Source organism: Acomys russatus, chromosome 14, assembly GCF_903995435.1.
Source record: "Acomys russatus chromosome 14, mAcoRus1.1, whole genome shotgun sequence".
Lineage (NCBI taxonomy): Eukaryota > Metazoa > Chordata > Mammalia > Rodentia > Muridae > Acomys > Acomys russatus.
In genome coordinates, this window is record NC_067150.1 from 29036746 (window position 1) to 29060049 (window position 23304).

Sequence of the window (23304 nt, forward strand, 5' to 3'; positions counted from 1 at the left end):
TGCTGTCCTGAATTTCCATCTTACCTCACACAGTCTGTTTTCACACTTGCAGGGACTCACACAACCAAGATAACTCACGCCACCTTTTCAGCCTTATTTCCCAGCATCCCCTTCTAGGAGCCTTCTTCTGTAATCACTGTCCCCAGAGCTCTTGGGTTATTTAACTTGGAGTTCCACAGTGACTTCCTGTTCTATCTCCTCTCAAATCTTGTGCACCTTTAGAGATCAGTTCCAGTCCATTTCGCCCCCACCAAACCTCTCTAAATGCTCTCAAGTTTCTAAAATCTGACCCACTTTGAAAATCCTCATTGTCAATGAACATGTCCTTGGACATCTAGAACACGCAGTACAGGGGTGTCTTGGCTTCTTTGGGCTACGTTGGATGAAGGATGGTCTCAGGCCACCCACTACCTACACAAACACTAATGTAAGCTGATGAGAAAATAAATATTGGCGTGCAATTTTCACGCTATCCCTCAGCACAGATAAGCAATCACTCCTTACATCTGAGTTATGTGACTCCTGCTTGGAGACTTATTTAAAAATCATCAAGTTCAATTCCTAGCAACCACATGGTGGCTCACAACCATCTATAATGTGATCTGATGTCCTCTTCTGTCATGCAGGTGTACATGCAGACAGAGCACTGTATATATAATAATAAATAAATATTTAAAAAAGGAAAACAAAACAAAACAAAAATTGCATTTATCAACGAAGGAGATAATAATTGAGATGTAATTGAATAAATTAATAAAAAAAATCGAGCAGGTCCTGAGTCTGTGATCACCAATAAAGAAAATGACCTATCTAAGTAATAAAGCTTCATGGATTTACAAGATTTTAAAAATTAATGAAAATAGTATAACACAAAGCTAGAGGGATGCTTGACAATGTATTGAGAAATGTCTGCATCCTCCCTTCTCTGTGGGTTCTCAAGTTGTGCACCTGAGAATTGCCTCCTAGTTTTACTCTTCGTGTGCTTCATTCTTGAAGACAGTCGCTTACGATTGCAGGCACTGCCATCAGGTGATGACGCACATACAGGGGATTATGAAGCAAGAGACGTCTGCCTCTGCCACAGGGCACTTCAAACACGAACACATCTTTTTTTCCTTTTAACTTGAAGTCAGGTTGCAGCTTTGTGAATTCTCTTTGAAAACGTGCAGACAGGGAACATATTTATTTGCTTTGACTAAAAATGTGATTGCAGATATACTGAAATATTGATTATTTCTTAAGGCATCTTGAAACCCAGTCACATTCTTTTATCAAATTGAAAAATATACTCAGTACTTTTCACCATTCAGAGACTATGGTAAGTCACCATAACAAAATGCATAGAGTTGTGTCTTAATTTGAATTTGTTCTAATTTCAGTTTTGTTTGGAACACTGTTATGATTTGAAAGGTTTTTTCTTGAAAACTAATGTTTTAAATGAGTGGTTAAAGTAACTAGCAATGCTAAATATGTAAGCCAGTTTTCATTGCCAAATTCTAGCACAAGTTTTGTTTGGGGTACCAAAAAAAAAAAAAAAAAAAAAAAAAAAGATAACATGTCACAAATCATAAAATCTCTTAAACATTTGCCCTAAGCTTAGCTATCTTACTTTTGAAAACTAGATGATGTTGCCATGGTGATCATCAATCCTTTGAAAGATTTCCTGGATTGGTGATGATTTAATCCATTGGCTTTATGAAATTCACAGTATTGTTGACAATTTGTGCTGAATTATGCGCTTATAAAGCTTTTGTGCATATTTTTTCTTGTTATGCTACGCAGTGATACTTCAGTTAGTATCAACTTTGGGTAGCAATTGCATCATCTGTTTATTTTATGAATTTCCCTATTTTACCTTCAGTTGTTGGACCGCCATCGGTAACTATATCTCAGACATGTTGATAATGGACAAAGAAAGCCATTTGAAAATATCTATGATTTGTATAAATTTATTGATTTACTTATGTCTTTTAATTTAATTTTATTTTTTTTAAATTATGTGTCTCTGGGTATGGGCATGTAAGTGCGGGTGTCCACAGAGGCCAGTGGAAGGGCTTAGATTACCTGGAACAGAATTACAGGTGACTGTGTGCTGCCCTATGTGGGTGCTGGGAACAGAACTCAGGTTCTCTGTAAGAGCAGTATTGTGCTCTTAACCTCAGAGCCGTCTCTCCAGCCTCGAGCTGTGTCTTTTCATGGTACTAAAAAGGTTGTGTGTGTGTGTGTGTGTGTGTGTGTGTGTGTGTGTGTGTTTCAAATACAAGAGTGCCATTGTGTTAATCAGTGATCCTATAAAAATGGAAAACAAGCAGCATTTCTAGCCTCACTATCATCCATTACCACAGCGTAATTAGTAGATCTGCTCTCCAACTTTTGTTTGATAGGTTTTCCATCTTCCTCAATTCAGCTGGCTTATAGTCAGGTGAGACAACCTATTTTTTATGAATAGTCCTTCTTTTTTAACTGGGCACACTATCTTAGATTGAGTTTTATTTCTGTGAAGAGACACTATGACCAAGGCAACTCTTGTAAAGGAAAACATTTAATTGGTGCTGGCTAACAGTTCCAGAGGCTTAGTCTATTATTGTCATGGCAAGAAGCATGGCAGGGCACAGGCTGACATGGTGCTGGAGACAGCTGAGAGCTTAATCCACAGGAAGCTAGGGAAGACTGTGTCACTGGGGGGGGCGGTGGTGTAGCTTGGGCATATATAAGACCTCAAAGCTGGCCTCCATTGGGACACACTTCCTCCAACAAGGTCAACCTACTTCAATAGGCCACACCTCCTAATAGTGTCACTCCCTATGGGCCAAGCATTCAAACACACGAGACTATGGGGGCCATACCTATTCAAACCAGCTCACACATCACATCCGCTACTCTTTCCATCCATATCTTAGTAAACACCAACAGTATGATTTTCTTGCTCTTAAATATACTATTATATAACTAAATTTCATAATCTGAATTGAATAATGAGGCTTGATATAATTAGAATCTGAATTGTAACATCTTTTTAAAAAGGTTATTGTGGTTGAGAAGACAAATGTACTTTTCTGTTCTGCTACTTTGTCTTTACAGCACAGCCTTTGATTCACCAAATCTGTTATCATGTTACCGCGTAATGCAGGTTTTCAAATGACTGTGCACAAATCCTTGCCATACCAAGCAGAGTGCCTTCCAATTCGCCTTGAAAAAAAAAAAAGTAGTCATCTGCCTGCTTTTTGTTAAATAATCCTCCTCCACCTATAACTTGCCCTTTGTTTGAGTTCTGTTTGTTTCTGTACACAAGTATATATTTGGAAAAATACAAGTGAAGCATTATGATTTTTACGGTAGAAGTTCACTCAGTGATAATGCACATTATGTAATATAGTTTGTGATAGACTTTGTGTTTGATAGTTTCAGCAAAGCACAATCCCATGCGGGTTATAGCATAGGGCTATAGCGATGGGTCAGTGGTTAAGAGTGCATACTGTTCTTGAAGGGGGCATGGGTATGGTTCCCAGCACTCACACAGGGCAGCTCACAGACACCTGTAGCACCAGTTCTAAGGGTCCCAATGCCCTGTTCTGGACTCCTCAGGCACCTTCACTCACAGGTACACAAACCCATGTGAACACATGCATACACATACATAAAAATTTAAAAAATAACATAAATCTTTTTTGGAAAGGAATCATGTTAGAAAGTGCACCTAAGATTGAATTAGAAAATTCATGGCTCACAAAAAAAAAAAAAAAAAAAAAAAAAAATTAAAATTATGTTGACTGCTTGAGAACATCATCATGCATTTCCTGAAGGCACAGAACAAAATTTGCAGGCTTGGCATTCGGTATGCCAAACATTTGCACTGCATCTACAGATACTTTGGATCTACTGATTCTTTGCCTAATGAGATGGATGCATTTGAAGTAACTGATTATATTTCTCGAGGAACTGATATTTTATCTTATAGCCAAAATCTGTTGGTTTTACACTATGGCTCATAATCAATTATTATCATTATTTTATATAATAATTATTATATCATCCTTTACCTCATGTTACTTTTTTATCTCAAGAAAATAACAGGTCCAAAGTGATGGGGCCTTCTGGCTTAACACATAGTTTATGTAACTGATGGTTATATACCTGGTTATTTCAGAGAAAAATAGAAATCCTATTTTGTGTATGCTCCCGCCTCTCTCCAGGGGAATCTGACTGATACAGCAGGTACACAGGCAGGCAGGTAGGCACTGTTTCTTGGAATGCACCACACAGAATCGTCCTCTGTTTGCAAGGCACGTGATCAGCTCAGGGGACAAGCTCCATTTCGTCCTCTGGCCTTCCAGAAAGAGAATGTGGGTTATTCACGAAGGAGAATTTTTTTTTTTTTTTTTTTTTTTTTTTTTTTTTTAGAGAGGGAACACTTCTCTTTATGAGATGAACTCTATGAGAGATGGCAAAGGGATTGTGTCTTCTTAAGATCAAAGCAAGTTCTACTTCTTAATAAATGGGCTATAGTGTTAGTCACAAAAGCACCACAATACCACACATTCCTGAGTGCCGTCGGTTGAGGCCCTGGATGTGCAGGCACCTTCTTAGGCCTTTGGTTTCAAAGAAAGTGGGTGGCAGACAACACAGTTTTGCATTTCTGTGAAAAGTCTATTTCTGTGAAAAGTCTGTAGATAGGATTATTTCTAGGGAACCTTTGAAAACACGGCAGAATCATAAGGTGATCTTGACACCATAGAGTCCTACGAATCAAGGTGTCCAGTGTCATGAGCTGAACATCTGCACGGTAAATGCGTGTGAAAGGGGGAGAGGATAGAGAAACCCCGCCATCAACTTGGCTGGAACAACACTATTTTCTTTTTTCACAGTCTGAAGGGCTCCCCCTTGCGGCCGCAGGGGAGATATTCCTCGCATGGCCTAAGTGCTGTGTGCTCCCTTGGGGACTGCAAAGAGGAAACAGCCTTCCTTCAGTTCTTCCTTGCCTTATCCTAACTCAGACTGGCTGCAGGAGCAGTTCTGGTTCTCAGCGTATCTGTGCAGCTCGTTTTGACTGTTTTCACACAATCTTTGCCTCTCTGTGTAGACTGGGTAAGTCTGTCTGTCCGTTTTATTTTTATTTTGCATTTTTTTGAAGTGACTATTCACTGTAGTGAATTACAAACATTTTGTCTCTATTTCTCTATTGAATCTTGGACCTTATAATCAGCTAGTCAAAAAGTATTAAAACAGGGTTGGGTGCAGCAAAGTGCTTGGTGTTAAAGAAATTGTATTAATTAGATAATTAGATTACTAGGGGGTTAATTAGAATATTATTTTCATCTGTAGCACAAAGTTCAGCGACAGTCTCCAGGTCTATAAGATGTGTCTTCTTAAATATTCTAAGGGCATTTGTTATTCCGATAAAGGTCCACCCGGTTAATCATCTCTGCAAAGACACTGGTTATTTTCCCCCCAAATAAAGTACCTTTTACAAGATACAGTAATACATTTATCTCAACTTACTCTCCTATTTCCTCCTCTGTTGTTTTAAAAACAAAATCCCAAATGTTCGATTTTACCAAGGAAGACTCAGGAGTCAGACGCAGGGGTGAAAACCTACTAGCTCAGAGTGGCAGAGAAAGCACCCAACTGATCTTCCTACTCAGCCAACGTCCCAGAAGGAAAAAGCCCCTTCTCCATGCTGTCTTAAACACCCTCCTTCTCAGTGCCCCTCTTTAACAGCGCGGTATGGAGCTTTGACTTTGATTGTTAACTATGTTGATCCCGAGGACTGCTTGCTGTCTTTTACGAGCAGACACTCACGTACCCCAAGTATTGCTATGTAACCTCGCCTCCCTCCCTCCTGATTGGCTGAATAAAAGGCCTATACCTGGACGGGGCAGAAATGAGAAGCAGAGCTAAGGTTTGGGGGGCTTTGGGGAGAGAAGGATCATGAGGAGGAGACAAGCAGAGGATGTAGGAGGAGGCAGGGCCAGCAGGGGTTATCCTGGAGAGAAGCACGTGACAGGATCGGTGTGGATAGAGGAAAACAGCTCAGATGAGGAACATGTGCAAGTATTTATGGATTATGAATAGGGAGTAGCCCAGATAGCAATGATAAGCCCACACAAGCAACTGGCTTAGGATGTTGCCCTGGGAGATAAAGGGTAGTTTAGGAGGATAGTATCTGCCCTAACCCCAGGTAAAATAAGGCTTATAAAAATCTCTCAGGTATCTGTGTCTCTTATTGATTTGATAGCAGGTTAAATGAGACTGCCATAATAATTATAGGCTTTTAATACTAAACATTATTAGCTCATATTTATGACAGTATTCCCCCCTTTCTGTTTACTTATATTCACTCCCAGTGAGCTAGTTACTTGCTCTGCCTCTCCACCTATGGGTGACTTTATTTAGTTCTTGGATTAAAGGTGTGTGCTAGGGCTGAGCCATATCACGAGTACTTGTTTACAGTAAACAGAAAACTCTAGGGTCAAAGACTGAGCCATATCACAATTAGAAAAAGGTTTTTACAGCTCACAATCTTAGGGTTGACAATGGGGTAAAATATCCCGCACCTCCCCTTTTCTGAAGTTTCTGCAAGGCCAAATTATAGGGACCCGTCTCCAGGAGATGGCTTTGTGCGAGGGTGAACACGGGGAGGGAATCAGTGAAGATTCTGCAAGCTCGGTGGCTCGAGACAATTTTATGTTAATGACTTGTTATTTTCATACCCAGCAACGGCTGTGCTTCTTCACAGTATGTCTCTCTCACACTGTCTCTCCTCCTTGTGACCACTTAGGTGATCCCACCTGATCGACCCACCAAGTCAGCTGATTAGCAGTTTTAATTCTGCTTTCAACGTTAATGCTGCCTTTACCAAGAAACAGGAAACATCCACGGGTGGTTGCTTTATGCCTTTTTTCCTTCTCCTTGATTCTTTCAGTAGAAATATATCTGGCTTATGGTCCTAAAAATATCCCTCATTGTGGTGCACACCTTTAATCCCAGCACTTGGGAGGCAGAGGCAGGCAGATCTCTGTGAGTTCAAGTCAAAGTGAGTCCAGGACAGCCTGGACTACCAAGAGAAACCCTGTCTTGAAACCTACCCCCCTCAAAGAAAAACAGAAAAAAAAAAATTCCTCAAATCCAGCTTTATTGATTTAATTGTAATTTGTTTCCTAGTTTAAAATGAATTTAATTTGTCATACCTCTTTATTTTTTGTACTTTTCTCTCTCTGTGTACAAGTATATGCATGTACGTATACACATATGTATGTACATACATACATTTATGTACATGTGTGTTCACATGCACGTGGAGGCAGAGGTTGATGTTGATTCTCCACTTTAGCTTTTGAAACAGGCTCTCTCACTACTGAATCTAGAGTTCCCTGTTGTAGATAAGCTATTAATATCTACTATTAATACATATAATTATTATGGCGGTTATTATTTAACCTGCTCTTATGTCAATGCCTTTTTTTCTTCTCCTTGATTCTTTCAGTAGAAATATATCTGGCTTATGGTCCTAAAAATTTCCCTCATAGTGGTGCACACCTTTAATCCCAGCACTTGGGAGGCAGAGGCAGGCAGATCTCTGTGAGTTCAAGTCAAAGTGAGTCCAGGACAGCCTGGACTACAAGAGAAACCCTGTTTTGAAACCTACCCTCCTCAATAAAAGATACAGACACCTGTTAGATTTTTAATATACCTATACATTGGAACTGGGCAGAAACTAACCTCATAGGTTATTCTTTCTAATCCCAGCCAAAATCCCATAAATACTTACACATGTTTTCCATCTGGGGCTGCTTCCCTCTAATGACCGATCCTCAGAGCAAGCTCCTCCCAGCTATGTGTTTCTAGTTCATGCTTAGCCCAAGGCAACTCCGCTTCCTACTTCCTCCTCTCCAAAACAAACAAACAACCCAAAAACATTTAATTCGATGCTTCTTAAAAAAACAAAACAAGGGAGACAGAGGCAGGCAGATCACTGTGAGTTCAAGGCCAACCTGGTCTACAAAGTGAGTCCAGGACAGCCAAGGCTACACAGAGAAACCTTGTCTCAAAAAACCAAAAACCAAACCAACCAAACAAAAACCAACAACCCCCAAACAAACAAACAAACAACCCCCCCAAATGTAAGGCTCCTTTAGTCATTTTTTTTTTTTTGGCCTTTCTTTTCTACTGTACACATTGTAAACATTTTTCAATTTTGGCTCTAATTCATAGCTAACACGCTTTTTCTATAATATGTCATTTTGATTAAAAATATTTTATGTGTATAGATGTTTTGCTTGTGTGTATATATGTGCACCATATGTGTGCCTGGTGCACATGTTGGCCAGAAGAGGGTGTCAGATCCCCTGGAATTGGAGTTACAGATGGTTGTGAGCCGACACATGAGTGCTAGGTCTCAAATAATGGTGCTTTGCAAGAGCAACAAGTTTTCTTAACCAATGAGCCATCTCTCTAGCCCCAGATTAAAAAAAAATCTCTTTTGTAGGGAGCCCTGAGCATGTGAAGTCGTGAATGAAAGTGTGTTGTTGACATGAGCTGGCCATGTCAAGGACCTTAGTCTCAGACCTATGGGGAAGTGAAAAAGCCTCCCTACCCCAGCATAGTGGTTTGAATTAGAATGGCCACCATAAACTCATAGATTTGAATACTTGATCACCAGGGAGTGTCACTATTGGAAAGGATTAAGAAATGTGATCTTGTTGAAGGAAGTGTGTCACTGGCTTTGAGGTTTCAAAAGCCCATTCCAAGTTCAGAGTCTCTCTCTTCCTGCTGCCTTCAAATCTGGATGTCCCTCAGTCTCATGTCCTTCTCCAGAACCATGTCTGCCTGTGTACAACCATGGTTACATTGGACTAAACTTCTGAAACTATAAGCCACCCTGACTCAATGCTTTAAATTTTTTTTTTTTTAAATAAGAGTTTCTGTGGTCATAGTGTGTAGTGAGAATTCTGGAATTTTGGTTTCTTTAAAAAACCCAGAAATATAAGAACATGGTTTTGTTTTAATACCAGGTACAGGGACATGAGGTTGCTTTCCAGCAGCTGACTATGAGCTGCCTTGTGCTCTAGCAGAGGTATGGTTTTGCCAGCTGCAGATGGTTTCTGTGATTGTGTGACATTAGAAATTTTGGGAACTTTTCAGGGGGTATATAAATGCTGGAGCCCTCATAGGTGAGGTTGGTTGATGGTTGTTGGTCGTTTAGGGAGGTTGGTTTCAGATTGTTAGTAGTTGTGCTCAAAGAAGAAACAAATTCAATTCAAGGCTTTCTAGCCCTCTTTCTCCCCTCTATCCTCCTTTCTCTCTGATCTAGTGATAGGAGTTGAAACCAGAGAGATAAAAGGTGAGGAAAAGAAGAAGCCACAGAGTAGTAAAGACCAGCTACAATAGCTTCATAACAATAGAACACTTTCTAAGACACCCAGGGTGAGGCTCAGAAGGATGGCAAAGCCTTCCTCTTGTCCATATGTGGATGTTGACAGTGTGTACAGAAAATGCCCACCACATCTTTCTCTCCCAGGATGTTTACAGCCTTAAGACTGCTCCCCTCCAGAGATTGCTCCTACAAGCTTAGCTAAAGCTGTCTCCTTGTTCAGCTGTATTTTTATTTGTTAGCCTGATGTGTCTAGTAAAGGCATTGTTGGCCCATTATAGGACAACTCACAACTCTGTTTAAACTCTCACTCTTTCTCTATGTATCTGTTTCTCTGTCTCTGTCTCTCCCCCCACTTCTCTCTGTCTCTCTGTCTCGCAGTCTCTGTCTTTGTCTCTGTCTCTTTCTCCACACCCCTCCCCCCCACATATTTTAAAGAAGGTTCTATGTTAATAGGTCCCTATATGACTTTTCCAAAAAGCCTTTAGTGTTAGTTACTTCTCCCCTTAGAAAATGTATTTGTTAGGCATCCAGTTCCATGTAATTAAGGAGACAGCAATAATGGGCAGGAAGTAGACTATTGTGCTTTGAATAGGAAATGCCCTACACAGACTGATGTATTATATTAAAGTCTCGGTACTGGGGTGGTATGCTATTTGGGAGGTGCTGGAGACTAGGTTATGGGGACAGGTTCTTGGTGGTAACTTGTCCCTTGACTCTTCCTGTCTCTTGTTATGCTTCCTGCCTGCAATGAGGTGAAAAGGTCTCTGCTTACCACATTACTCATGCTGCCATGATGCTGTGCTTTATATGGTTCTCACTTTAGTGGAGCCAAGGGACTGTGGACCAAATCCTCTGAAACTGTGAGCCAAGATAAATCTTTCCACCATTAAGTTCCTATCATGCATTTTTGTCACAGTAGCACTGAGCCTGACAGTAGACAAAGACATGTCACACTGAATGGGTGTTTCTAGTCAGCTATAGATGTCATCCTCAGAGCCCCAGGGATAAATGGTAGTCATTTTAAAAAATTTAAAATTATCTTAAACAGCTTGGGGTACTAGTGCAAGAATAGCACATATGCTGACAACACACATTTGCTGCTCTCAATGCTGGAGGCTGGGTAGTCCAAGATGGAGGCACAGTCAGGTTTCAAATCTTCCCACGGCTCACCCTTTTCACTGGTGATGCTTTCTTTCTGAATTCTTCCAGATTGGATAGGGCAAAAAGCACTTTCTGAATTCTTCTATAAGGCCATCCTTCCTGTTAATGAAAACTCAGCTCTTAAGAAGTAGTCACCATAGACTGGAGAGATGGCTCAGAGGTTAAGAGCACTGACTTCTCTTCCAAAGGCCCTGAGTTCAATTCCCAGCAACCACATGGTGGCTCACAACCATCTATGATGAGATCTGGTGCCAACTTCTGGCATGCATGTGTATATGCAAGCAGAGCACCGTATACATAATAACAAATAAATAAATCTAAAAATAAAAAAATAAAAAAAGAAGTAGTCACCTTCTCAACTATGATTACATTGCAAATTAAGTTTCAACATGTGGATTTTGACACATTTAAGCAATATAGGCAATGGAACACAATAGCATGTTAGCTGATACAACACAAAATCCATACAAATAGTTTCCTATGGATCAGGGCTGAACTTAAGACTTTTTGACTTTATGACAAGGTCAGAGGATGCCGTTTAATAGACATCAAACTTCGAATTTTGACTCTGCCCCCTGCCTGCGCCCCCTCCCCCCAGGTGAGTGACACAAAGTTTAACATTGTTTTGTCCTGTTGAGCAGTAGGAGGAAAACATAGCCCCCAGCTAGCACCACGTTCAGGAAGTAAATGTTGGGCACTTTCTATGCACTGTGCTGCTGATCTATGCTGATCTCTAGGCTACGCGTGTTCATTTTTATCTGCATGGTATTTTTAGCTTGCAGGAGGTTTGATGGGGGGGGCGTTTCCCACCATAACTTAAAGAGCAGTTTATTTTGTATTTGTGCATGGCTTCTGGCACAAAATAAACTGCTGTGATTTCCTAAGTGATAAAAGTAACGGGAACACCTTTTGTTACAGGATTTGGCATTTTGTCTCAATTCCTGAACCATCTCTTTCACTACTTATAATAGACTTCAGCCATACCTGAGTTTACACTGGGAAGATGATTTTTGGGGAGACTTGAATAACTGCGGTATTGGGACTGGTCATTGCTACTGCATGGTCTTATGCTTTGTGGTTGTTAATTGCTTGCCCTCACCAGCACCCCCAAGACCGCAGATCATCACGTACCCCAAGTATTCCTGTGTAACCTCGCTTCCCTATTTGGCCAACAAAAGGCCCACACCTGGGCAGGGCAGAAGTGAGGGTCAGAGCTAAGGTTCGTGGGCTTTGGGGACAGAAGGATCATGGGAGGAGACAGGTACTGGAAGAGGAGAAGGAAGAGGTCATGATGGTTTAGCACGGAGAGAACCACGTGGCATCGCTAGGAAGAATCATTTCTGAGGCACAGTATGGAGAGCAGCAGCTCAAATGGCAAGAATGTGCAAGTATTTTGGGATTACGGATGGGAAGTAGCCCAGATAGAAATGATTAAAGCAGATGGCCTGGGCAGGGGGCTGGGAGATGAGGTAGCTGAGGGGCAAATATCTGCCCAGCCCCAGGTAAACTAAGGCTTATCTAAAACCTATCAGGTGTCTGTGTCTTTTATTGATATTGACATTGGCATTTAAGGTAGTGGGTTAATAATAACCACCATATTAATTGTAGGCATTTAATAATAAACATTATTAGCCACTTTTTCATTTACTGCAACAGGTCATGAGAGAACCAACTAATATGTGATTGATATTTAGAACTTTTAGTCTGCTTCCTCCATTCCCAATCTCTGGGAAGATAGGAGAGGGACTGGAGGTTGAATTCATCACCAGCAATTGATGACTTAATTTGCATCACTGATGTATTATGAATCTTATATCAAAATTTCCAGCAAAAGGAGTTTGGGTGCTGCTGGGCCAGGGAATAAAGTGCATTTGTGTGCTGCGAAAGTGGCTCGACTCGTGCTCTGTAGAACGGAAACTGACGCTTCACATCAGAGGTGAGGTAAGTTGTAGGACGCTCTGCCAGTGTCCAGTGGAGATGCAGAGGACCCATGCCTTTGGTATCAGAAATCTTGTGTGAGAGAGATTAGTAGGTAGCAGTGGATTTTTCTTTTTCAATCTATTATGAAACAATATCACAAAGAAGTGGATAATTTAGAAAACATATTAGAAAAATGTACTCTATGGAGAAAAATAATAATGGACATGTGTCCTCAACAGCGCATTGTTGACTTCCCACAATAGAGTAGGAGCCTGAATATAAAAACACCAGCACAATAAAACCAAGCCAAAACTGTGTGCACAGACACTAACCTGCAGGAGAGCTAGAAAGGCACAGCTCGTATATAAAACTGCAAGCTCATCTGCTAGAACACATATTTGAGTGTGTTAGAAAGTGGTAAGGGACTATTAGCTTCAAGGTCACATCTGAGGGTTGTCTGCGTCATGTGAGGTTGAACTTTAGAGGCTAACTTCACTCACTCACGGCAGCTACTCCTCATACCTTTCCACTTGCAGGTCATGGTAAGTCTGGAACAAAGGATTCTAGATTGTTCCCCCGCTCCCAGTAAGGGGTCAGGAATACCAACACTTTTAATTTCTAGACGCTTATTGGGATTGTATTAATTTCCCATCATTGACATGACAAATGACTACAAGCTTAACTGCTTAAACAACACACATTTATTCAATTTGTAGAATCCTGAAGTCAGAAATAAATCTTATAGAGATACATTTAAGGAACAGTGTGTGGCTGGTTTCTGGAGGCATTGAGGAAAAAATAATTTCATTGACCTTCTCAGCCTTCTAGTGGCCTTTTGCATTTCTTGGCTCATGAGCCCCCGGGTTCATATCCAAGGGACATCTCTCCAATTACTGCTCCCATCAGTCCACAATGATTTTCTTTTTTATAGTCAGCCACTCTACTTTATAAGAACATTTGTACTTGCAATTAGGACCCATCCTGACAATTCAGGAATAGCCCTCCATCTGAGATCATTAATCACATCTCCAATGTCTCCTTTGCCACCTATAGCAGTATTTACATTTTCTAGAGATTAAAATAAATATCTTTGGGAAACTATAGATTAGACATTGCAAACTGGAAGAGTAAAGTAATATGGTTTATTTTGTGGGATTGTTTTTGCAATGGTCATGATTTTAAGGATCTAATGGTATGTTCAAGGAGCCCTTCACTGACGTGAGGACACAGCCTCTATTACTATCTCTGGGATCTCAGGCCAGAGTGGAAACAGCATAGGAAAGCGAGATCCTCATATTGGTTGGTTTGTAATTTTGGATCTTGAATAGAAGATGATCTTCTTCAAGAAACTTTTCTCCATCTAGAAAGTATTACACAAGTTTTTGTCACAACACATTATGTAAGTCAATTTCATTCCGTTGTAGGTCTGCATTTCCTTGCAGCCAGACATACACAATTGCCTTGAGTACACATGCTTTGGTCCTAAAAATAAAGAAGCCCATTATACATATTGGAGGAGATTATCTTAATACAACTTTCTTTTCTTTTTCTTTCTTTCTTTTTCTTTTTCTTTTTCTTTTTTCGAGACAGGGTTTCTTTGTGTAGCCTTGACTGTCCTGGACTCACTTTGTAGACCAGGCTGGCCTCGAACTCACAAAGATCCACCTGCCTCTGCCTCCCATGTGCTGGGATTAAAGGCATGAGCCACCACACCACAACTTTCTAAAAGCTACTGCCAAGAGAAAAACTCCTTCACGGTAGATCCCCTTCCCAGTCTCCTTGAGAGTCATGTGCCCCCAACTGAGGACAGTACGTGCAGTATACATCTAGCCAAGGGACAGGACATTCTCTACAGATGAGTGAAGAGTGGGGACGGACTTTCACAAGAACTTTGGTGCCCCATATTTGACCACGTCCCCTTGATGGGAAGGCCCGGTGGCACTCAGGGGAAGGATAACAGGCTACCAAGAAAAGACTTTATACCCTATGATCATATACAGGGGGAGGAGGTCCCCCTCAGTCACAGTCATAGGGGAGGGGAATAGGGTGAAAGGATACAGGGATGGGATAATAATTGAGATACAGTATGAATGAATTAATAAATAAATAAATTTAAAAGAATTAACAAAAAAAAAATGAGAGTCACATGCCCATATTGACTCTGACTCTGGATGCCATGCCTCTCACTGGTAAATTTGAAAGTACTCTTTTCCTCCCTCCACATATCTTATTCACTGCCTTACCACTTAGCAAGGCCAAACAGTGCGAAGTTCCTTATCCCAGGCACTAACAGGACTGATAGTCTTTAGAAGGCATGCTGGAGTCCGTCACAGCACCACTTACCGTAGAAGTACGATATGGTGGAACATCTCTGACCAAGCTTTGCTAAGCACGTGCTCCGGGAAAGTTTACATCTTGAATTTACTGATCTCTCACAGATATTGCAGATCAGGCCTGCATTTGTTGAATAAGGAGAGAATAGGATACTGAGGGTGAACTCAGGGCTATGGGAACGAGTGATTCCAAGATCAACGCGAGGCTTCAGAGTTACGCATAGACTATATAGGCCGTTCATTTGCTCCGTCAGCTGGCGTTCAACCTGGCTTTGTGAATTAAGCTGGAGGATGATTAAAATAACGATGGCGCTATTTGTGTTACCTGACTAGCACCTGCTTGTGCTTGAAGATGAAATAAAAACGGAATCAAATATTTTATATATAAAAACACTTCATTACAGTATAATGAGGTTGCTCTGGAAAGATGGCTCAGCTGTTAAAGGTTAGACTCACAACTGAAGTACAGCACGGTGTGGTAGTTTGAATGCAATTTGATTTACATGCGACTGTATCTATAATACGATTTCATATAAACAGAATTTCTGGCTAAAATTTGTTATTCTGATAGATTTGCAAGACACACTCTAAAGGAAATGAAGCTATATACTCTCTTGTTATCAATCTTTAAACAGTTCTTATTTCTGTACAACTAGGATGCCGTATCATGTCAATAGCCTCTTTTGTACTTTTCTTGCTATATAAGGAGTGAGATTGAACAGTTTTTGTACATTTAATCCCTATCTGCATTTACGGTGAACGTTGATTTCTTTAACTTATTTTTTTCTGTTAGATTATTAGTGCATTAGATTAATTTTACTGGAAGTCATTATATATCAGGAATGTTAGATATTTATTCACAATACGAATTGACCTTTTGTTTTTTGCCATAAGGACTCTACATTTTTTTCTTTATATTATTTTTTATTCTTTTTTTGAGATTATAACATAATTACATCATTTCTCTCCTCACTTTCCCCCTCCAAGCCCTCCTGTATGGCCCTCCTTGATCATTTTCAAATTCATGTGGTCTTTTTTTTTTTTTTTTAAAGAACTCTATGTTTTTGAAGTATGTTAGAGAGGTCTCTCCCTTACTGGTAAAAGAAGAGTCCTACATTTTCTTGAATATTTTATGGCTTAGCATTTCTTAATATCAAAAGGATGACAAAATAGAAATGCCATTGTTCTTTGAGTACATTTAATAAGTAGAAAGAATAAGAACAGGCTGTTTATTTTCATTTAGTCATGGGGGAGAGCTATGTGTCAAGGCTGACTTTCAAGGAAGGTATGCATTCACTAGAGACTCAGAAGAGAGATCTGCCTGAGGAGTGAATCTGGGTATTTCCAGCTGTAAACTGTAATTGGCGCCTTGCGAGTTGAAGGGAATCTGTGTGAGTAGTATTAAGCTTTGAAGAGCCTGGGTGTAATCAGGTAAATAAAGATTCCTGCAAAATACACGGAGAAGAAGTTACCAGAGAAAAAAAAGGGGGAAGGAGTGTTGTGCGGAATACAGCATAACAGTGCTTCAAGAAAAAAAGGAAAAGAAAATGGAAACTAATGAATAAAAACTCAAAAACGGAAGGTCTGAAAATCCTTGTTCTGTTTCTGTGCAATTGCCACTTTCTTCTTGATTAGTATGCTGCATGTGGTCTCTCTAATGCCCAGAACCTCAGTCCTCAGGTGTGAGCTGCAGTGCCCTAGTGAGACTGGAGGGCAGTGGTTTAGTGACTAGCACCCCCAATACCTCCCTCCACTCCCCTTGTGGACACTTACCCTCCACAGAGCAGAGAATAGATAAGGTCAATATGAGCAGTGTGCCGATTTTTGTCACTGGATTCATGTTGGCTGATAGAAGGTGGCTTGAGATATTGTAAAGGAGGGTCACTTGCTCCCTTTATAAAGCTGGAGAACAGGAAGAAATCTCCCAGATAGGCCCAAGGAGGAAATGCCCTTTCTATTTACGTTTGAGAAACCAGATGTATGATAATGTGGGAAGCACAGGCTGCGTGGTGTCCAGCTACGGCTGATCAGATAGTTTCCCCTCCCTTATCTAAGCTTCTGTGTGTGCCAGTGTGTGATGATGTTCTCTGATCCTCCCAGAAGCTTCTCTGTACACTAAGTGGGGAATGTCTGCTCATCCTAGGATTAGGAAATGAGTAAAGGTGGCTCGGAACTGAAAGGCCTCCAGAGAAAGAACACGCAACATGAAAGTTTCCTGCACAGGGTATTTATTCCAATGCTGGAAAAGTCTCCAGTTGGAGTCACTGGAAAGCAGAGGTTTTGCACCCGAGAGTCCACATTCAATTCCCTAGGCTCCTGTCTTCCAATACTTCCATCTTCCCTCCTTAGGAAGCTCTACATCTCATCCTGCTGGAATTCTGGGATATCTCAAGGTTCCCAGCAACTCTCACAGTTGGGGCATTCGAGGGTGAAGGAAGAAATGGGGGTGCTTCTTCAGAGGCATTTCCAGTGAGCTCCTTCTTGGGATCTGAGCAGTTTCTGGGTATTCTCTGTCCTGGCTCTTCGGGAATTAAACCTGGGACCATACCTCCACTATATTCAGCCTTGTCTCACAGAGCCTGCCTCTCTGAGGTTCACTCTGGAAAAATAAACTAGCCTGGTTCCAACTTCACTCTGAGCCATTCAGCTCCATTCTAGAGCAAAGTTCTAGAAGAAAATGTAATATTTGTTACACTTGTGGCCACCCTAACTTCTCAGAGAGATTTACTTCCTGCAGGGATCCTGCTATCTCTGGTGGGGTGCACTCTTCCCACCCCCCCTATTTTAGTTAGCAGGTCTCATTACCTTTCTTTTGTTGTCAGCCTTGTCCTCTTGTGGGAGTTAAGTATGTGGCACATTCTAAGACCTTGACAGACCAGCTCAAGCACATAGGGTAAATCAAGGCGGGTAGCAGCATCTCACCCTTTACAATTAATTGAAGTGTGAATCTCTGTCTGGGCAGATCATACAGAAGATTTAAACACTTATAGACAGTTGAAGATGGCTGTGACTATAGTGTCCACATGTTAATAGCAAGCTGTGAACTATGTTAGATACCTCATAGGCGTGCTTGTATTTGATCTCAGACACCTCTGACCCATTATAGTGTCAGGGAGGAACATAAATCTATTTATAATTAGCATGACATGAGGTAATTAGACATATCTCATGTTTTGAATCTGAGTCTCTATGTAGAAGATAATTTGCTCTAAAGCATTAATTGCATTTTTTTAAAAACCTTAATCATTTCTATCCTGAGTAATCAGTGCTAAGGGAATATTTGAGTCAAGGAATCTGCATGGTTAACAGTGCGTACCTCTTGAATTAGAGAGGTATCTTAAGCTGACTCATAGAACCTTCTGTCTAGAATAACTGCAGTAGTAAATCTCTTTGACTGTAAAAAAGCAGTACCAACCCATTCTAATGCGTGTATAGCAAAGTCCTCATTTCAAAACTGTGAGAGTAACAGGTATTAATACATACAATAACAAGAACATTAGGGATAATGGTGAAACTTGCACAATAGTTAAATAACATTTTTTTTACAGGAAATGTTATACATAGACCCATATTAAGTGATTTTTACATCCCCTGTAACCCCAGGGTGTAGAATAGCAAAAGGTGCAATAACAGGACCAGAGTTCATAACAGGTAGAGGATGCAGGTGCTGGTCCTCAGGGTCTTCTTTTAATGAAGTATCTGACACAGGCTGGAAATGTTGATGGCTGAGGCAGGTGACAATCTCTGCCTTCAAGCTGGAGGGAGTGTCCTGGCACAATCAATTGGTCTGGCATCCATAAAGGTGGATCAGTGTCCTGTGGAAACATGCAAACAAAGCTTTCCCGGAATGATACATCGGGTTCCTTTTATTGTCCTGTTAGTGGGGCTTTTATTTTGACAGAGGTATAAGGCATGACTTAGACTATGATGAGGAGATGGGTATCTCTATTCTAGATATCTGTGCCCTAAAAGGCCAGATGAGCTTGTTCCACAAGAGCCTGTCCCTGTGGACACAGAGGCCAGTGGAATGTGAAACATTAAAAGTTAAACATCATTTTAAAAAGTCTTTTGAAGTACAAACAGCAAACAGTGTCTAATGCTCTTGGCATATTCAGCATTGTAAAACAGGTGCAGCTTCATATCTTTGAAAGCCTCCCCAGATGAGTCAGAGGTGCAGATGCATGAGAACGCACGGCTCTGCTGAGCTGCCTGTCTTTAGACTTTAAAAAGCAGTGGCTACTGCTGTCAGCTCAACCCACAGTGGAGAAGTTTCTTGCGTGGGGAAAGATTCTTTATGACCCTCAGGAATCAAAGGAGCCTGACCTGAAACCGACCCATCAGTGAAAGCAAGTGCTGCTGTGGAAGGCAGTGGCCTAACCCTGTAATTTATTCTCTGGGATCAGGAGAGAAAACATCATGTTAGTCTGTAGCATAAAGGATATTGGACGAGATATTTTAATTCTTGAACCCAGAAAGCTTTGTCATTAGAGTCAAACCCTGCAGCTCCAGGTGGAGCCTAGGGTAGCTGGGCTGCTTGTGACCTGATAGGACAGCAGCCATAGTGGCTTCTCTGAGTGAGAGCCAAAGGTAAACATTGTCATGGGTAGCAGGACGAGGCTGGTTCTAAAGCTGTAACTTAGCTGTAGATATTGTTAAAGACAAATCCAATTGCTATTTTAAAGACGTTTGGGATAGGCATATATATATATATATATATATATATATATATATATATATATATATATATATAGTGTGTGTGTGTTTTCTTAGGGGGTTGTGCTCAGAGGCAGTTAGTGATTAGCAGGTTTGATTTAAAAATTTTGAGATCAGGGGTGAAGAGCAGCATTCAACCTGTGCTTTCAAAGCCCCTCCCTTAGCTGTAGAAATGGAAGGGATCTAGTTAAGCAATAGTCCTTATAAAGCCCCTTCATTCCAAGTAGCTCGATTTTGAAGTGACATATACAATATTATATCAAAGTAATTAAGCCCAGGGGTTGGAGAGATGGCTCAGTGGTTAAGCGCACTGACTGCTTTTCCGGAGGTCCTGAGTTCAATTCCCAGCAACCACATGGTGGCTCACAACCATCTATAATGTGATATGATGCCCTTTTCTGGCCTGCAGGTGTACATGCAGGCAGAGCACTATATACATAATAAATAAATAAATAAATAAATAAGTCTCTGATTTTGGGGGCTTAAGGTCCCTACCAGTCCTGTATTAGCTTCTCAGAGCTATGTGGCTCTGGGAAGGCAGCAGTCCTTTCAAGCCTAGGGAACTGGATTAGTCTGAGCTGCTGCACCTCTCTCTCTCTCTCTCTCTCTCTCTCTGTCTCTGTCTCCCTCCCTCCCTCCCTCCCTCCCTCCCTTCCTCTCTCTCTCTCTCCCTCCCTCCCTCCCTCGCTCAGTAAAATGACCTGGTCCTGTAGGACTAGTTTGAATTTCCCATCCTAAAAGTATATTAATATTTGAGGGCCCAGTACAATGGCAGTAAATCTCATGAGTGTCTTTTAGTTTCTATTTACACTTCTGAACAGGTTTTGGGGAGTGGCTTATGCCCAGGTGTTGTGGGGGCCAGTTAGAATTGTTGCCTCCCCTCTCCAAGTTAGATTTCTCCTCCTAGGTTAACCTCTTCCCCATACATTATTATCCTTTCCTGAGCTGTCTTTTTTTTAGGCTTTTATACCAAGAGAAAACACTATTTTGAGCTACAACAAGGAAGGAGGGGCTGAGGGCTCCCGAGCATATAGGAGCTTCTATTGTCATTTGTTCGTGTCTGTCTAAACAGGCTGTAAACAAAATTATGCAGCAGGAGGCATGTTTTTACCTTCATTTTTTTTTTTTTTTGCAAACTAGTTCTTTTATTTATTTGTACTTTTTTCCATGTTTCTTCATCTAAGACTTTCCAGTCTAGAAGTTGGGGGCTAACTATATAAAATGAGATTGTGTATCTGAACATTTTCTTGTCCATTTGAAGTCCATATGAGCTCAGCTGCTCCACTATGAACTGCAAGGTCACTTGTAAATAAGCTCAATCTTTATAAGAAAGTAAAATATCATCCATATGGTGAATAAGATAAACATCAGAATAAACTTTACAGACTTGTAAGATAGCAATATCCACATTTTCTAACAAAGGATAGGGCTACCTTATTTATATATTTTTGTTTTTATACCCTAAGGACTCACTTTTCATAGTACTTTTAATAAGGCCTCTGAAAGATACGTGACATTAAACAAAAGGCAAAGTGTTGGCAGTAAGATGGGTGCAGTGGAATGGTAAAAAGGAAATCATGGAGACTTAATGACAATAATATTATCATCTATGGAATGACAGAAGGTGACAGTAGCCCAGGCTGAAGGGTTCCCATGCCTTCTAGAATGTCAATTATTTCTATAAGGTCTTATAATATTCTCCACATGCCTGATTTTTTTCAATAACAAAAATTGGTGTGCTCCAAGGGCTAGTGGAAGGCTCAATGTGACCTCGGTAAGCTATTTCAATGTTTTGTTTGTTTGCTTGTTACTTAAGGCCCTGATATGGGAATAAGAGCAGCTCAGCAAATTTCTGTTCTGAATGGACTTGAACCGTTTTGGTAGGAGGTTGTATAATGATCTCAGTTTCTCCAGTGAAATCAGAACCAGTCACCCCAGGGACCATATTTATTTTCTGTAAAGAGGTGAAACAGGTGCAGCCTCAGTTGCCCATCAAGTTGCTGAAAGGTTCTTTGCTGGCAAGTGGATTGGTTGTCTGAGGTTGTTGGGTCCCCTTTGTTATTTGGGGGGACCTGGCGTGGTTCCCTCACCCAGTTCCTCTGGTTCAATGGTGTTCTTACTTATATAAGGCGCACAGTCGTGTCAGATAAGGAGTGCCGTTCTTACGAGAGCTGGGTCTACATTCCCTCTTCCTGTGGGATCCTCTCATGCAGCGAGGGCATAGCGAAGGAGGCAAGCTTGCATTTGTGCCTTGAGTAAAGTTCATGGGGCCTCCTGTCTTACTGGGACATTGTCTGCTAATATGTCCAGGCTTGCCACATGAATAGCATTTTTAAAAAAGATTTATTTATTTGGGCTGGAGAGGTGGCTCAGAGGTTAAGAGCACTGGCTGCTCCTCCAGAGGTCCTGAGTTCAAGTCCCAGCAACCACATGGTGGCTCACAACCATCTATAATGAGATCTGATGCCCTCTTCTGGTGTCCAGGCATATATTGTAGTCAGGACAATGTATACATAGTAAATAAATAAATATTAAAAAAAAAGATTTATTTATTTATTATGTATACAATATTCTGCCTACATATATGACTGCACGCCAGAAGAGGGCATCAGATCTCATTATAGATGCTTATGAGCCACCATGTGGTTGCTGGGAACTGAACTCAGGACCTCTGAAAGAGCAGACAGTACTCTTAACTTCTGAGCCATCTCTCTAGCCCCTGAATAGCATTTGTAAGCCATGTCCCTCTGATAAGATTTTCTTTTCTCTTGATTAGGTAGAAACTGGGTAGTAGACTGTTAGGGTTTAAAAATGAGATGTCACACATTTATGGAGAGACATATTGTAGAAGCATGGGAGAAAAGAAAGTGGGGGAGGGAGGAACGCTCCAAGGGAACAGAGACAGAGACAGGCAGAGAGTGGGAGAGAGAGAGAGAGAGAGAGAGAGAGAGAGAGAGAGAGAGAGAGAGAGAGAGAGAGAGGGAGGGAGGGAGGGAGGAGAGAGAGAGAGAGAGAGAGAGAGAGAGAGAGAGAGAGAGAGAGAGAGAGAGAGAGAGAGGAAGAGATTGAGTAAGAGACATAGTAAGAGAGCAATGGATGGCTTGTCCTTTTATCCTGGGCCCCTGGCACACACCAAGTGGTAGGCAGGTGATGATGTCAGAGGTTGCTAAGCAACCTAGGGGCAGGCTGCTTTTATGCCAACAGTCTGGCCTTGCAAAACAGCTGTAGTAGTTGGGGATATGAGGGAGTAAATTTAGTACATGCTCTAATAAAAATCACAAATATTTCCAGATTTTCTAATTGGTCTCAGTAATGACTGATAAGCAGGCATAGCATTTTCAAAGGCTAGCTGCTTTAAAACGGTATCTTTATCCTCAGAGCTCAGAACTACCTTTTCCACTGTCTCCATTAGCCAGGCAATACATTTTTCAAAGGGCTCCTCCAGTTTCTGTTTCACATTAGCAAAACCCTCTAGTATTTGTATCTCCCATGTTAAAAAGGACTACCTGTCTATAGATTCACCTTGTTCCATTCTAAGGGATATTAGAGGATGTATGCAAGGATGTCAGGGTTGGTGGCTCCTGAAAGGGGTTAGACACAGCTGATACCCCAGTACACACAGCTAGGTGCTGGTAGCACATTGCTTATCCATCTGTGCTGGTGGATACAGCTCCAACTGCTCATCTATCCTTTTCCTGCTTTCTGCTAGAGGCTCTGCAGCACCCCAGGTGAGATCCTAGCTACAACTTATCTTCCTCAGGCCCCTATTTGAAGGTGCTGAGATTCTAGATACCATTCATCCAC

The 23304-nt window shown here is 41.1% G+C and overlaps 1 protein-coding gene across 1 annotated transcript; it reads right to left on the reverse strand.

The window, feature by feature from the left end:
- Positions 1 to 13814: 13814 nt before the first annotated feature.
- On the reverse strand, positions 13815 to 16627 carry Pate4 (prostate and testis expressed 4). The gene is made up of 3 exons (XM_051155865.1): positions 16561 to 16627; positions 14798 to 14908; positions 13815 to 13936 (listed from the first exon to the last, which is right to left on the reverse strand). The coding sequence occupies exons 1-3, from the start codon at positions 16625 to 16627 to the stop codon at positions 13815 to 13817; spliced, it is 300 nt and encodes a 99-aa protein (XP_051011822.1).
- Positions 16628 to 23304: the final 6677 nt, after the last annotated feature.

What these genes read in the sequence shown, in the direction of transcription:
- Pate4 (XM_051155865.1), bottom strand. Translation starts at nt 16,627, where the DNA reads ATGAATCCAGTGACAAAAATCGGCACACTGCTCATATTGACCTTATCT. An exon ending in TATTCTCTGCTCTGTGGAGG is followed by an intron (nt 14,909 to 16,560) that starts GTAAGTGTCCAC and finishes CAACAAATGCAG; the next exon opens with GCCTGATCTGCAATATCTGT. An exon ending in CACCATATCGTACTTCTACG is followed by an intron (nt 13,937 to 14,797) that starts GTAAGTGGTGCT and finishes CTTTATTTTTAG; the next exon opens with GACCAAAGCATGTGTACTCA.